Genomic DNA, 14,254 nt, shown 5'->3' with positions numbered 1-14,254 from the left:
AATACTACCCCCCGTGGCGTGATTTTTTTGGAACGTGTTGAAATTGGAATGATATGAATCAGATGAATTATGCGTAAGCAGATGAGTGTCCAAAAAGTGAGGGGGAAATAATATATTTTATTTTGAACTGACTCCGTCACCGGAAGTGCTCATCTCCTGCTTTGTAACTTGACACTGCCTCACTCTCAGGTACGCATCCTCGCGGAGAGGAGACGAAGGAGGACGAAGCAAAAGAACCGCCGATCCATCCATCCACCCGCCCGCTTTCGCCACCATCGCATGACGGCCATGAAGGCGCTTTTGTTGCTGGTGCTGGCGGCCGCGACGTCGCGCGCGCTGTCGGCGGCGGACGGCGAGATCTCGTTCGAGTACCACCGCTACGACGAGCTGCGCAAGGCTTTGGTGTCCGTGTGGCTGCAATGTCCCACCATCGCGCGCATCTACACCATCGGCGAGAGCTTCGAGGGTCGCGAGCTGCTCGTCCTCGAGATGTCCGACAACCCCGGCGTACACGAACCGGGTCAGTACATTTGGTCAATTTGCGCCCCCCCGCCCCTTCCCCTCCCCAAGCAAAGTTGCTCCGTGCTTTTATTTTTGGCGCATAGCAGGTTGTGTGACATTGATTTGTAGGGACTCGCTCTGCAGGTGTTATTGGGCGTTCGGGAGCCGCGCGTAAAAAGCGCATTTTTCCATCACCAGCAAGTACAAAATGAATAAAAGAGAGAGCGCGAGAGAGAGAAGCAGCGTTTCGACGCCATTTTGCAGCTCGATGCTCGATCCGCGGTCGTGATTCTGAATTGAAACAAGCCTCAGGCGGCCAAGATGCTGCGCCATTGGCAAGCCGTGCAGGTGCAGCTTTTCATTACATGACACAAGGAAAACCATTGCAGGGTGCAAAACAAATATTATTCCTGGCTCTCCAATAGACCAATGACTCAGCCTTATTGTATCACTGAAAACAATTATTTTGTTATTTATTTATTTATACTTATATTGTATTTTAGTACAAAATATATGTTGTTTACTTAATAATAAATCTTTTGGCCTTCTGTAAGATTTCACAAATTATATTAATTATAAACATTTTTCATTTCATTTCTTAAATATCTTCTCAAATTGTTGAAATATTATTCAATCAATTATTTGACTTTTTGTAAGATTTTATTAATTGATATGACTGAAAACTATATTTTAGCATCTAAATCCTAAATATCCTTTTGTTATTGAAAAAAATTATTATTTTTTATTTTTTTTTTACATATCATGATATACTGTAGGTGGTGGTAATCCCTACTGGGCATTGCTGCCTGACGCACCTCCAACTTTTTTTTTTTTAATTGAAAAAACTGAATTTAGTAATGCAATTATGTTACATACTGTAATCAATCAATCAATCATTCTGTCCTTTAACCGTGTACGGTTTTATTTGACTAAATAAATCTTTCTTTTAGTAATGAATTAATTTATTATTGTTATTGTCAATACATTAAAATACTATATGTATATACTAATATTGGTTTCTTTATAGGTCAGCATTTTAAAATGATCTATTTCCATCTTATGACTTTTTGAAATATAGTATTTGATTAATCTCCATTAATTGTGATTATTGTGTTAACAATTTTTATTTAGCATAAATTGAATTTAATTAATTAAATATTCTTTGTTTATTTTTATTTTGTAAAATAAATAAATACATAAATGAATAAATAAATACTGACAATAATAATAATCTTTTTCATCAATTCTGTGAAAGTTGAGTTTGAATGTAAACAAACAACTGCGGTCTTCCAGGAGCTGAATGGGTTCGATTCTCTCGCTTCACTTTACTTCATTTCGTGTACAATGAAGCTCATGAAAGTGAGGTGGTCGCATGCAAACATGAGTCACAGTAGCATTGTGGAGGCTTTTATTTTTCCTCTTTCTATTGCTACCAGATGTCTTTCCCCCGACACGGCTGCAACAGAAACAGCGCAGCCATGTTTTTAAAGCTCCCTTCAAGGTGCCTGCCCAAGGCGGGGCGGAAATAGCGGTCGCCGTGGCAACAGATCGGCTTAACGCGCTGAGCCGACCGCCGGCTCGTGGTTGGCTCGGGGGCTGTCTCGGGAGAGAGTAGAGCCACTGCTGCCGCCCCCGCCACCTCCCATCTCATCCTCCACCACCGCCCACCCGAAAGTGCATCTGTTAGGAAGCTGCCATCTGTCACAGGGTTCTTCTGTGTGCCATTACGTGACATTCTGAAGTGTAGTACACGCTCGGACGTTTGCATTTAACTGTACCATGTTTACGCTCTGTTTGCGAACTAGTTGGCTAAATGCGAATGTCACCTATTGGTTTACTATACGAGGTTCAAATTGAATAGCAATAGGATAAAATCTTGAGTCTCGATCTGAAGGTGCTCCGGAAATAGCCAAAATCCCCCTAAAATGGTTGTTTTAAACCCAAATGTCAGATTTGCTGTGTCGTTTTATAAATGGCTTCATGAGACTTTTTTTGTGGGTCTGCTCATGATAGACATGGGCTACCAAATTTCATCCTGCTAAGTAAAACTGCTCTGGAGGCTAAAATAAATTTTTCTAAATTCTTCTGAGCAAAAATGGTCGCTTCAAACCAAAATAGGGTACTACTTTTGTGTTTTTTGCTTAGCATCTTGAGACTTTTTTGTGGGCCTACTCATGATATATATGGCTACCAAATTTTATCTTGCTAAGTGAAACTGCTCTGGGGGCTAAAATATGTATATTTTTAAATTATTTTGAGCCAAAATGGTCGCTTCAAACCAAACTAGGGGACTACTTTTGTGTTTTTTGCTTAGCATCTTGAGATTTTTTTGTGGGCCTACTCATGATATACATGCCTACCAAATTTTATTTCGCTAAGTGAAACTGCTCTGGGGTCTAAAATATGTATATTTTTAAATCATTTTGAGCCAAAATGGCCGCTTCAAACCAAAAGAGGGGACGACTTTTGTGTTTTTGCGTGGCATCTTGAGACTTTTTTTGTGGGTTAACTCATGATAGATATGCCTACCAAAATTCATCTTGCTAAGTGAAACTGCTCTGGGGGCTATTTAAAAAAAAAATTTTTATTCTTTTGAGCCAAAATGGCCACTTCAAACCAAAATAGGGTACTACTTTTGTGTTTTTTGCTTAGCATCTTGAGACTTTTTTGTGGGCCTACTCATGATATACATGCCTACCAAATTTTATCTTGCTAAGTGAAACTGCTCTGGGGGCTAAAATATATATATTTTTAAATTATTTTGAGCCAAAATGGCCGCTTCAAACCAAAAGAGGGGACGACTTTTGTGTTTTTGCGTAGCATCTTGAGACTTTTTTGTGGGCCTACTCATGATAGACAAGCCTACCAAATTTCATCTTGCTAAGTGAAACTGCTTATGGGGCTAATTTAATATATTTTTAATTCTTTTGAGCCAAAATGGGCGCTTCAAACCAAAATAGGGGTCTACTTTTGTGTTTTTCGCTTAGCATCTTGAGACTTTTTTGTGGGCCTACTCATGATATACATGCCTACCAAATTTCATCTTGCTAAGTGAAACTGCTTTGGGGGCTAATTTATTATTATTTTTTATTCTTTTGAGCCAAAATGGCCGCTTCAAACAAAAATAGGGGACTACTTTTGTGTTTTTTGCTTAGCGTCTTGAGACTTTTTTGTGGGCCTACTCATGGTAGACATGCCTACCAAATTTTATCTTGCTAAGTGAAACTGCTCTGGAGGCTAAAATAAATTTTTCTAAATTCTTCTGAGCCAAAATGGTCGCTTCAAACCAAACTAGGGGACTACTTTTGTGTTTTTTGCTTAGCATCTTGAGACTTTTTTGTGGGCCTACTCATGATATACATGCCTACCAAATTTCATCTTGCTAAGTGAAACTGCTTTGGGGGCTAATTTATTATTATTTTTTATTCTTTTGAGCCAAAATGGCCGCTTCAAACAAAAATAGGGGACTACTTTTGTGTTTTTTGCTTAGCGTCTTGAGACTTTTTTGTGGGCCTACTCATGGTAGACATGCCTACCAAATTTTATCTTGCTAAGTGAAACTGCTCTGGAGGCTAAAATAAATTTTTCTAAATTCTTCTGAGCCAAAATGGTCGCTTCAAACCAAACTAGGGGACTACTTTTGTGTTTTTTGCTTAGCATCTTGAGACTTTTTTGTGGGCCTACTCATGATAGACATGCCTACCAAATTTCATCTTGCGAAGTGAAACTGCTCTGGAGGCTAAAATAAATTTTTCTAAATTCTTTTAAGCCAAATTGGCCGCTACAAACCAAAATAGGGGACAACTTTTGTGTTTTTGCTTAGTATCTTGAGACTTTGTGAAGTGAAATTGGCTTTGGGGGCTGAACAATAAGATGTGATGCGCAGTGGACATTTCACATCACTGTCGAATAATTAGTAGGGTTTAATTAATAATGGAGAAATCACTTTCTACTCTAATTAACTGAATTACCAGAACAAGTCAAGTGGAATTCATTATGGTCTTTGTGGAGTCTCCCTTATTTCTGGACTGAGCATTTTAAATGGTGGCTGACGTAAGAAAGTGATCCACAAATGCAGATGTGTAATGTGTGTGTATCAAATGACATATGGAGAAGTGTAGTCATAAAATACGAAAGCGCCGTCTAATAATATAGCGTAGAAAAAGGGGGGAGGATGAAAGAGGTTGAGGCAGGAGATATTTATTATTCATACCCAGCCGCACGCATCTGAGTTCACTTCACGTCTGTAGCCTCTTCCACGCAGAGATCCCGCAGAGCATCAGAGCTGAAACCTTTGCCTTTCACGCAGATCCCAGCCAAAGGCAGGATTTTTTTGCGCAATTTCACACAGTGACACGCTACCGTACAACCACATAATTGGATGATGCCGGCACTTGTACATACTGTAGGTCAAAAGCGTCGGGTGCGAGAAGGAAGTATCAGAGCAATAACCAAACCCCCTTTTCACACTGCCTCTAAAAGCTGATTTCTTCCGTTTTTGTTTTTTTGTGGTATCTTTCTGTCTTAATGGTCCAAATGATTTTTACAAATAATCTAAAAGTGTCTCCTGTTGACCAGGGTGACCCGGCATTTTTCTGCTTTTGGAGGTAGTATAAACGCTGCCAAATACATCTGGCTCTGATATGACCTCTGCAGTGGTATTTTTCCAGGCAGTTGAAAAGGGCTTCTGATACAACCCCAGAAGGTGGAAAATCACAGGGTCTACTTCATCTCCTCATTTCGCTTCAGAAACTTTTATGGAGAAGGGCAGAAAAATACCGGCTTTTTCAAGCAGTGTAAAAGGGGCTTCTGTTACAGCACCGATATTACCTCTGAAGACGGAAAATTGCCAGTTTGAGTTTGTCGACCCATCTTGTTTCAATGCCATTTATACAGAATAGCAACATAAAAAAAAAAAAAAATCTTATTGACAGTGTGAAAGGGGCTTCAGGTCTGAGCCTACGTCTGTGGTCAAGAAAACTGCTGGGTGAATTTTGTCACTCCATTTTGTGTCACAATCATTTTTACAGAATAATGAAGTGGAAAAAAAGGCAGAAACGTACCCGTACCGTCTTATAGGCGCTGTGAAAGGGGCTTTAGCCAGAGCTCTGATAAGGTAAATTTTTTGTCAATGCCATTTAAACAAAGAGAAAGCATATTTTACAAAGGGACTTCTGTTATAGTGCGGATACTCCCCCACTAAATATTCCGGTCCCATTTATACAAACAGGCAACATGGAAAAATACTGTCCTGTACGGACAGTGTGAAACCGAGTCCCCTTGCGCGTGTTCACGCATGCTAACACTCACTTAATGTTAACAAGCCGGGTGTTTTTAAACCAGTCACCTAACAACCCACACGCTACCCTTTCATGGTTGCCATGGCAACTCCGGGCACACGCCCATCCCCCCGTCCTCTCCATCTCCTCCCTGATGACGTCATTCTGTCATCGCCGCGGAAACCATAATGACAAGCTGCCGTGTACAAAATAACTCGGCAGTAAAGAGCTGACACACCTGATTTTGCATATTAAATTCATACGAGATAATGCATATATTATTCTCATGCATACATGGTGGGATATATGGTCTGTACGTCACAAAAACACGTCGCAGTATACCGGTATATAATATGCCAAATGGTAGTTTACCTCCTTTTTTATGCTGCTGTTCTGTATAGATGGCAACGAAGGTGGATTATTTTATTTATTTTTTTTACAGTGAAAGTGTTTTCTGTAACTTGCTATTTTTTTCCTGCCTTTTCTCCACGTTACCGTCCTGTGTAAGTGGCATAGACGCAGAAAAAGATGGAAACTTTAGACTTTTGATATCCACTGTGTTTGTTGCCCACCTGAAACTCATTCAACCCACGCGAGGACATAAAGAGTTAATTGCAGCCTTGAAATCATTAGTAACGAGTCATAATGAGAGCCAGATTGAAGGCGTTAAAAATAACCTGAGCACCAGATGTGATTTACAATGTGTGTGCGTGTGTGTGTGAGTGAGATGAGTGTACGTACATGTGTGTTTTATCCTGATTGTCCAAATGGATTTCCGGGCTGTGACGTTCAATCTCGTTCAACCTTTTCCGCTGATAAATCAGTGTGTCACTGCTGGACAAAAGTAGAAAGTGTGTGTGTGTGTGTGTGCGTGCGTGCGTGCGTACGTACGTGTGCACACGCTATAAATGTTATTTGTGACATTCTGTTGTTGACGTCATTTAGTAGTGTGATTCGTTCAAGTGTATTTATTATATTCATTTTGTGTTTATTGGCCATGTAGTATTTGTGTAATCTTGCCAACCCGTTGACTGACTAACCAGTAAACTAACCAACAAGTTGACTGACTCATGGCTTAAGTGACTGAATGACGAGTGGACTACCTAACAGAGTAACTAACTGACAATAGCCCACTGACTGTTTAATTAACTGACTGACTGACCTACTAATCAATTGACTAACCTACTAATTAACCAACTAATTAAGTGACTTACTAACTAGCTGACTGATTGACCGACAGATTACTAATAAATTGAGTAATTGATGACTGACTACCAGTAATTTGACTGACTGACTAACTGACTAGCTAACCAACCAATTAATCTTCTTTTTAATTCATTAACTGATTGACTGATCCGACTGACAGACTGATTGACTTAACAGATCACGTAACCAACCAACTTATGAAGTGGCTAACCACCCAACCAAGTCACTCACTAACAAACCAACTGATTAACTAAACCTACCATATAAGCAACTGACTGATAAATTGACCAACTAATTAACTGACTAAATGCCTAACTAGCCTACTAATCAACTCGTTGACTAACTAACCCACTAATTGACTGGCTGACAGATGGACCTTCTAATAAATTGAATGACTTACTAGCTGACTAAATGATGAATTGAATTGACGACTGACTAATCTGACTGACTGACCAATTGGCTGACTAACTGACTGACTGATTAACAGACCATGTAAACCCATTTAGTGACTTACTCCATCAACCAACCATCCAACTCACTCACTAGCAAAGACTACCATCTGACCAATTGACTGGTAAATTGGCATACTAATGACCCGACTAATTGAGTAACTGGCCTACTAATCAATTTACTGACTGACTTACTTACCAACTGAATGCCTAGCCCACTAAATAACCAACTCATTGACAGACTGACCTACTAATAAATCGACTGACTGACTAGCTGTCACTAACAAGTGATTAACTCACTTCTTACCTGACTGACTCATTTTTGACCAACCCAAAAACTGTCTGGTGGAGTAACTTAACAACTAACTAACCGACCAGCCGACAGACAGACCGACTAACAACTTGACAAACAAAACCAATGTTACTTTTCGTTGTTTGTTGGTAACAAAACAAGTCGATTATATCAAGCCGATACGAGTGACGGCGTGTTTGTGCGCGCAGGCGAGCCCGAATTCAAGTACATCGCCAACATGCACGGCAACGAGGCGGTGGGCCGGGAGCTTTTGGTCTACCTGGCGCAGCACCTGTGCAACCAGTACCAGCAGGGCAACGAGACCATCATCGACCTGATCCACAACACGCGCATACACCTCATGCCCTCCATGAACCCGGACGGATTTGAGAAAGCCGCCTCACAGGTGACCTGGGCCGGGCCCGCGATGTCTTTGAATGACAGCTGACGTGTTAAGTCGCCGTGCCGGTTTTGTGTTCAGTCCGGAGAGATGAAGGACTGGTTCGTGGGCCGTACCAACGCTCAGGGGGTGGACTTGAACCGTAACTTCCCCGACCTGGACAGAATCGTCTACATCAACGAGCGAGAGGGAGGAGCCAACAACCATCTGCTGCAAAATATGAAGAAGTCTGTGGATGAAAACACCAAGGTGGGTCAGGGGGGGCCTCAACTACTAATGCCAACATGGACATGCTACGTCCCACCTAACTACACTCTAAGAAGAATATTAGAATATTATTAATATTAGTATTCCATATTCAAACCCAAAAACGTCCTGCTCTCCCATTAACGTATTTATATGTTTCTTATGTTTTTTTTAATATGCAAGAGTATACAGAAGGCTTTGATGCAGCTTCTGACATGAAGAGGTGGCTTAAAGCAATGGTAGTTTTTTAGACTGATATCGATACTCAAATCTTCAGTACGCACCAATACCGATACCAAGTGCCGAAACCATTAGTACTTAAGTTATGATACATAAAATTTAAAAAAATTGTTTTTAAATGACTGATTTTTTTTTTTAACTCATTCACTCCCATTGACGCCTATAGACATCAAAAATTCATTTTAGTTTATCATTAGTTTCACATTTTTTCCCCAATTTTGTTAACAAGAGTTTTATTTTATAGTACATTTAGAACAGATATAAAATTTGTGATTAATCGTGAGTTAACTAGTGATGTCATGCGATTAATTACAATTACAAATTTTAATCGCCTGTCGCCCCTAATTTTTAATAATCTTTTTTTTAATGAATTTATGACCAATTTATGAGTTGAAGACCAATTATAGCCACTTTCCTTAAAATGGCTTGAAATTAATGGCAATTATATTCTTTAAATTTGCTCATAAAAGTCATTTAGTTATAAAAACACAGTCAAGGTGGCAACAGAGTATAAGAGATCAGCCAGGGCCATTTTGACCGTGTTTTCACCAGGAATGGGAATATTGATTAAACTTTATATTGATATTTTAATGCCAATTGCTGCAAAACTGAAACAAATATACTTTTTTTCCTGATGAAAGAAGAGACTCTAATCTTTCTTTTGGTTGGGTCCACGTGTTAATAGCAATAGAACACAATATTCTGTATGCCTTATAAAATCCAGTAAACCAGCTGGGAGCGAAGGGGGTTGCTTCAGTGAAAATGGCTGTGAGTTAAAACTCTCTAAATAGAGTCAAATTTACTCTAAATAGAGTCAAATGTTAATGTACTGTAAGTCATTAGTCTCTATTTGCAGCTCGCTCCCGAGACCAAAGCGGTGATCCACTGGATCATGGACATCCCCTTCGTCCTCTCCGCTAACCTTCACGGCGGAGATGTCGTGGCCAACTACCCCTATGACGAAACCCGCAGTGGTAAATCATCAATCATATTCAAATGAACTCCAGAAGGAATAGAAGCTAAGCGTGCGTTTTTGGCGTTGAAGGCTCGGCGCACGAGTACAGCGCCAGCCCCGACGACGCCATCTTCAAGTCGCTGGCCAAGGCCTACTCCATCTACAACCCGGTCATGTCCGACCCGCAGCGGGCGCCCTGCCGCAAGAACGACGACGACTCCAGCTTCAAGGACGGCATCACCAACGGGGGAGCCTGGTATAGCGTGCCGGGGGGTAAGAAATAAGATCGGGTCTCACAATTCCAGGTGTGGCGAGGGAGCCAGCTAGAGTCATTGACGCAATCAATTCCAAAAAAAAGGTTTACAGTTGCCTGTAGATGCCACAAGATGGCTTCAAAGCACCATTTTTGTGGAAATGAAACTCCTCAACTCACTTCAACATAGTTCCATGGCACCAAGACGATGAAATATGGCACCAAGGTAATCGCTGTATGACCTTAGCCTAAACACAAAACCGTAATTAGGTGAGTTTTGCAGTGAATAATGACAGGTTTGAAAAAAAATCCACAAATATTTCTAATTCTAATTTAATTTTAATTATATAATATATAATTGGAATTAAATTAGAATTAGATATATAAAAATTATGTATTTTGAATGAATTTGAGGAAATAATATTTTGTTTTTAATTGATTTTAAGTTTTAATTATTTTTTAAAATTAACTGAATAAATATTAGCTTGTGTTTCGGTGTAATTATTTTCCTTTTTATGTAATTATTTAAAAAAAAAAATTATGTTGTGTTTCACATAAAGAAAAAAACAAGCCTGAAATTCAGGATATGCATTTTCATTGGATTTTGATTTTCAATTGTTTTATTTATTGTGTGCTATTATTTTTTATTTATTGAAATTAAATTTAATAAAAAAATATATCATATTTCAATGCATTTTTTTTTTAAATATAAAATGTATTTTTAACATGTTAATAATCTTTGATTTTATCAGAGAAAAACAGTTGGGGTCTTAATGTAATTAATTTAGCTGAACAAAAATATTGTCTTTAACTGTAATATATTTCTATAAATGTAATTAAAAATACTTTGTTTTAATACAAAATATTCTATTTTAATTTCATCAATCTAATGAAATATTTGGTGCAACGTATTTATTTACATTTTAATTTAATAAAAATATTTTGTGTTTCACAGAAATAAAATACATGCCTTTTATTTGATAGTGACAATATTACAAAATTTAAAAAAAATAAAAATAAAGCTACAATATGTAATCCCAATTTAAAGCTATGAATATGTAACAATTTGATCATAAAAGCATTGAGTTGTTGTTTCACATCACTTTAAAAAGAATGGTCATTTCAAATCACCTTGCTTTCGTTACCTATCGTACTTTACACCTCCTGCTCTGTTAGCGTTAGCATAGTTGCTAGCATAACTTATACTCATAATCGCAAACAATGCTTGCACAACATAATTCACTGTAACAATCTCACATTAGATGTCATGTAACACAAATAAGCGCTGTTAGCATTTAGCTCACGCTAAAATACGCTAACTAGCTAACACTGTTGTGGTGTTGCAGGAATGCAGGACTTCAACTACCTGAGCAGCAACTGCTTCGAGATCACGCTGGAGCTGAGCTGCGACAAATTCCCAACCGAAGACTTGCTCAAGAGCTACTGGGGACAGAACCGCAACTCGCTGATCAGCTACATCGAGCAGGTGGGCGGACATATGCCAGCTAGCGTCGGTCGCGAACCAAATGATGCGATTTGCCGATTTGGCTGCATGCGTGTGTTGTTCAGGTTCATCGCGGCGTCAAGGGCTTTGTGCGAGACCTGCAGGGCAACGCCATTAGCAACGCCACCATCTCAGTGGAGGGCATCGAGCACGACATCACTACAGGTAGCCACGCAAACACGACAGAAGTGCGCAGCTAAGCTAGCAAAACTCATTTGAAACTATTTTCAGTAAGCATGCGAAAAAATTAATTCTGAATGATTGTTTTTTTTTTTTCACAATCTTGCAATTTATCATCATTATGATGGTTATCGCCAAGTGTTATTATTGTAATATATTGATAGTGAGGATAGAACACCAGACTTCCTTAGAGAAATACACATTTAGAAAAATAGGCGTGTTTTTGTGGACATGTTCTAAAAGTAAACGCAAATATTTTGACATCCCTCCATTCCATCACTTCCTCTTGCTTTTTCGGCTAACTGCAAACGGTTAAGAATGCGGCCTGTGACGTCAGGTTTGACTCTCCCAACATGCTTAATTCACTCCCTTTCAATTCTGTTAGTTGGCTGCGTGGCTCCCTCTTGTGGACACATTTGGTATCGCACGCTTCTGCGCCCCTCACACGTTTTCTTAATTTTGCTTTTTTCCCAGCCAAAGATGGCGACTACTGGCGCCTGCTGACTCCCGGCAACTACAAGGTGGCAGCCTCGGCTCCGGGATACCTGAGCGTCATCAAGAAGGTGGCCATTCCTCACAGCCCAGCCACCAGGGTACGAACGAGCCGGCACAGTCAGTCCATTCGAATGTGCTGCTCAGAAACGGAATAAATAATCAATCTAAATAATTATTATAATTATTTTTTTACTATGAAGCGTTTTAAAACCTTAAATATTTTTTTTCCTTTAAAGTTAAATACAATTAAACTGCACTCAACAAGTTGAAGCTAAAGCACAGAACTTTGATTCAGTAATTGTTTTTGTACCACTAGAGGGCGTACCACACTTTAAAATGTCATAAGTGGCTGGATAGATTTTAAAAAAATAAAATAATAAAAAATACAATATATATATATATATATATATATATATATAAACCTTTTGTATATGTATTAATAAGTGGTTCAGAAAATTGATGGATGGATAGATTACATAATATGTAATTCTAATTGTAAAATAATGTATTTGCATTTTTTTTTCAATTTAAATATTAAACTAAAATGCATTAATATTTTTTAAAAATCAACGTATTCCTTTCTTTTTTTATTGTAAAATACAATGTATGTATAGTATTTTAACTAACAATTTTTTATTCATTTTAAAATGTTGTTTAAAAGTATGTTTTATCAATTAATCTTAAATTATAATGTATTTTTTCCAATTAAAAATAACTAATACAATGATGTCATCAAAAATAAAATTTTGCTGTACAAGAATGCAGAATTTTAATTAAATATTTTAGGCAAAAAAAGGAAATGGATATTATGAACTATGGAAAATAAATACATTTAAAAAAAATTTAAGTTGTGTGGTGATACTTAAAATATTTTTTTAATCTTTAAAAAATAAATAAATAAATGTTATTACGTACTCTTCTTTTGCTTAATTTATTTACTTCAAACTAACAATAATAAAGGATGAATGAAATGATATTTGAATATAATAAAACATTGTGTCATGAAATACTCTTATCAAACATATGTTTAGTTCAATTTATTTCTCTTAAATGAATGTAGTTGATATAAAATATATTAATAACAAAATAATGCTCAATATACATTGAAGAAGAAAAAAAAGATGAAATACGCAAAGAGGCACACGTTATGTTGTTTGATTACATTTAGTGTGTGTGTGTGTGTGTGTGTGTGTGTTTTTGTGCAGGTGGACTTTGAGCTGGAGTCTCTGATGGAGCGGAAGGAGGAGGAGCGCGAGGAGCTGATGGACTGGTGGAAGATGATGTCCGAGACGCTTAACTTCTAAACGGACGCCGGACACACGCGCTCACATCCGTCCTTTTATTTCTTTCTCTTCTCCCTTCATGTTCCAACACACGCACACACACGCACACACACACGCACACACACACACACACTAAGGAGGAGGAACTTGTTTGCTGTTGTGTCATTTTGTCGTTCATCGTGAGTGGTAACCATGGCAACCATCCCTATAACTAACGAGCTACAGACACACACACATGCACAACTAATGTGGAGTGATAAGGACTGATGATGAATGATAAAACACTGTAAAAAAAACAAAAAAAAAAAAACAAGCACTCGTCATCATCATCATCATCATCATCATCATCAATGATTGCAGCACAGCTTGGCTTTGAGCACAAAATGACTTCTTATTCTTATGAATAATGACAATACATATATACATATAAATATATATTGGACTTGTATTTATCGACTAAATTATAGCGAGAAATGTCGGTGTGTTTGTTTTTTTGTTTTTTTTTGGTAACGTTTCAAGAGCAAACCCGAAGCCATTCCTTTAAAGGTGCAACAACATAATAAGGAACTGTGAAAGCTTTTTTTTTTTTTTTTTTCTTTTCATTTGAATGTGCTTTGACAGGAAAATTGAATGGACGCAAAATATTGTATAGCAAGACTGTAACACGCGGGGAAGAATATCGCTGAATGTAGAGCTGTTGAAAATGGATTGAAAATGATATACGTACACGACTATATTTAAGAACGAAACTCATTCAACAAACAATAAAACTCCCTGTTTATGTTGTCACGCTGCGTGTTCGTGTTTCTTGGGTTATACTCAATGCAATAGCTAACTCATATATATATATAAATATATATATATATATATATATAAATATATGTATACTTACATGTTTTCAATATCGAATTTATCTAATCACTATTAAATGTATTTTAGTAGGTAAAAATAAAGAAACAAGCCGTTTTGTG

At 38.0% G+C, this 14,254-nt stretch overlaps 1 protein-coding gene across 1 annotated transcript; it reads left to right on the top strand.

Moving 5' to 3' along the window:
* Positions 1-158: 158 nt before the first annotated feature.
* cpe (carboxypeptidase E) lies at positions 159-14,072 on the top strand. The gene is made up of 9 exons (XM_077570853.1): positions 159-520; positions 7,937-8,133; positions 8,209-8,376; positions 9,470-9,587; positions 9,659-9,841; positions 11,168-11,307; positions 11,391-11,490; positions 11,980-12,098; positions 13,206-14,072. Exons 1-9 carry the CDS (start codon positions 280-282, stop codon positions 13,302-13,304), a joined length of 1,365 nt encoding a protein of 454 aa, XP_077426979.1. The 5' UTR covers positions 159-279; the 3' UTR covers positions 13,305-14,072.
* The last annotated feature ends 182 nt before the right edge of the window (positions 14,073-14,254 follow it).

The sequence above is a fragment of the Vanacampus margaritifer genome, chromosome 7 (genome assembly GCF_051991255.1).
Source record: "Vanacampus margaritifer isolate UIUO_Vmar chromosome 7, RoL_Vmar_1.0, whole genome shotgun sequence".
Classification (NCBI taxonomy): Eukaryota; Metazoa; Chordata; class Actinopteri; order Syngnathiformes; family Syngnathidae; genus Vanacampus; species Vanacampus margaritifer.
The sequence above is the reverse complement of the archived record's forward strand: the minus strand, read 5'-3'. Positions and strand labels throughout refer to the sequence as shown.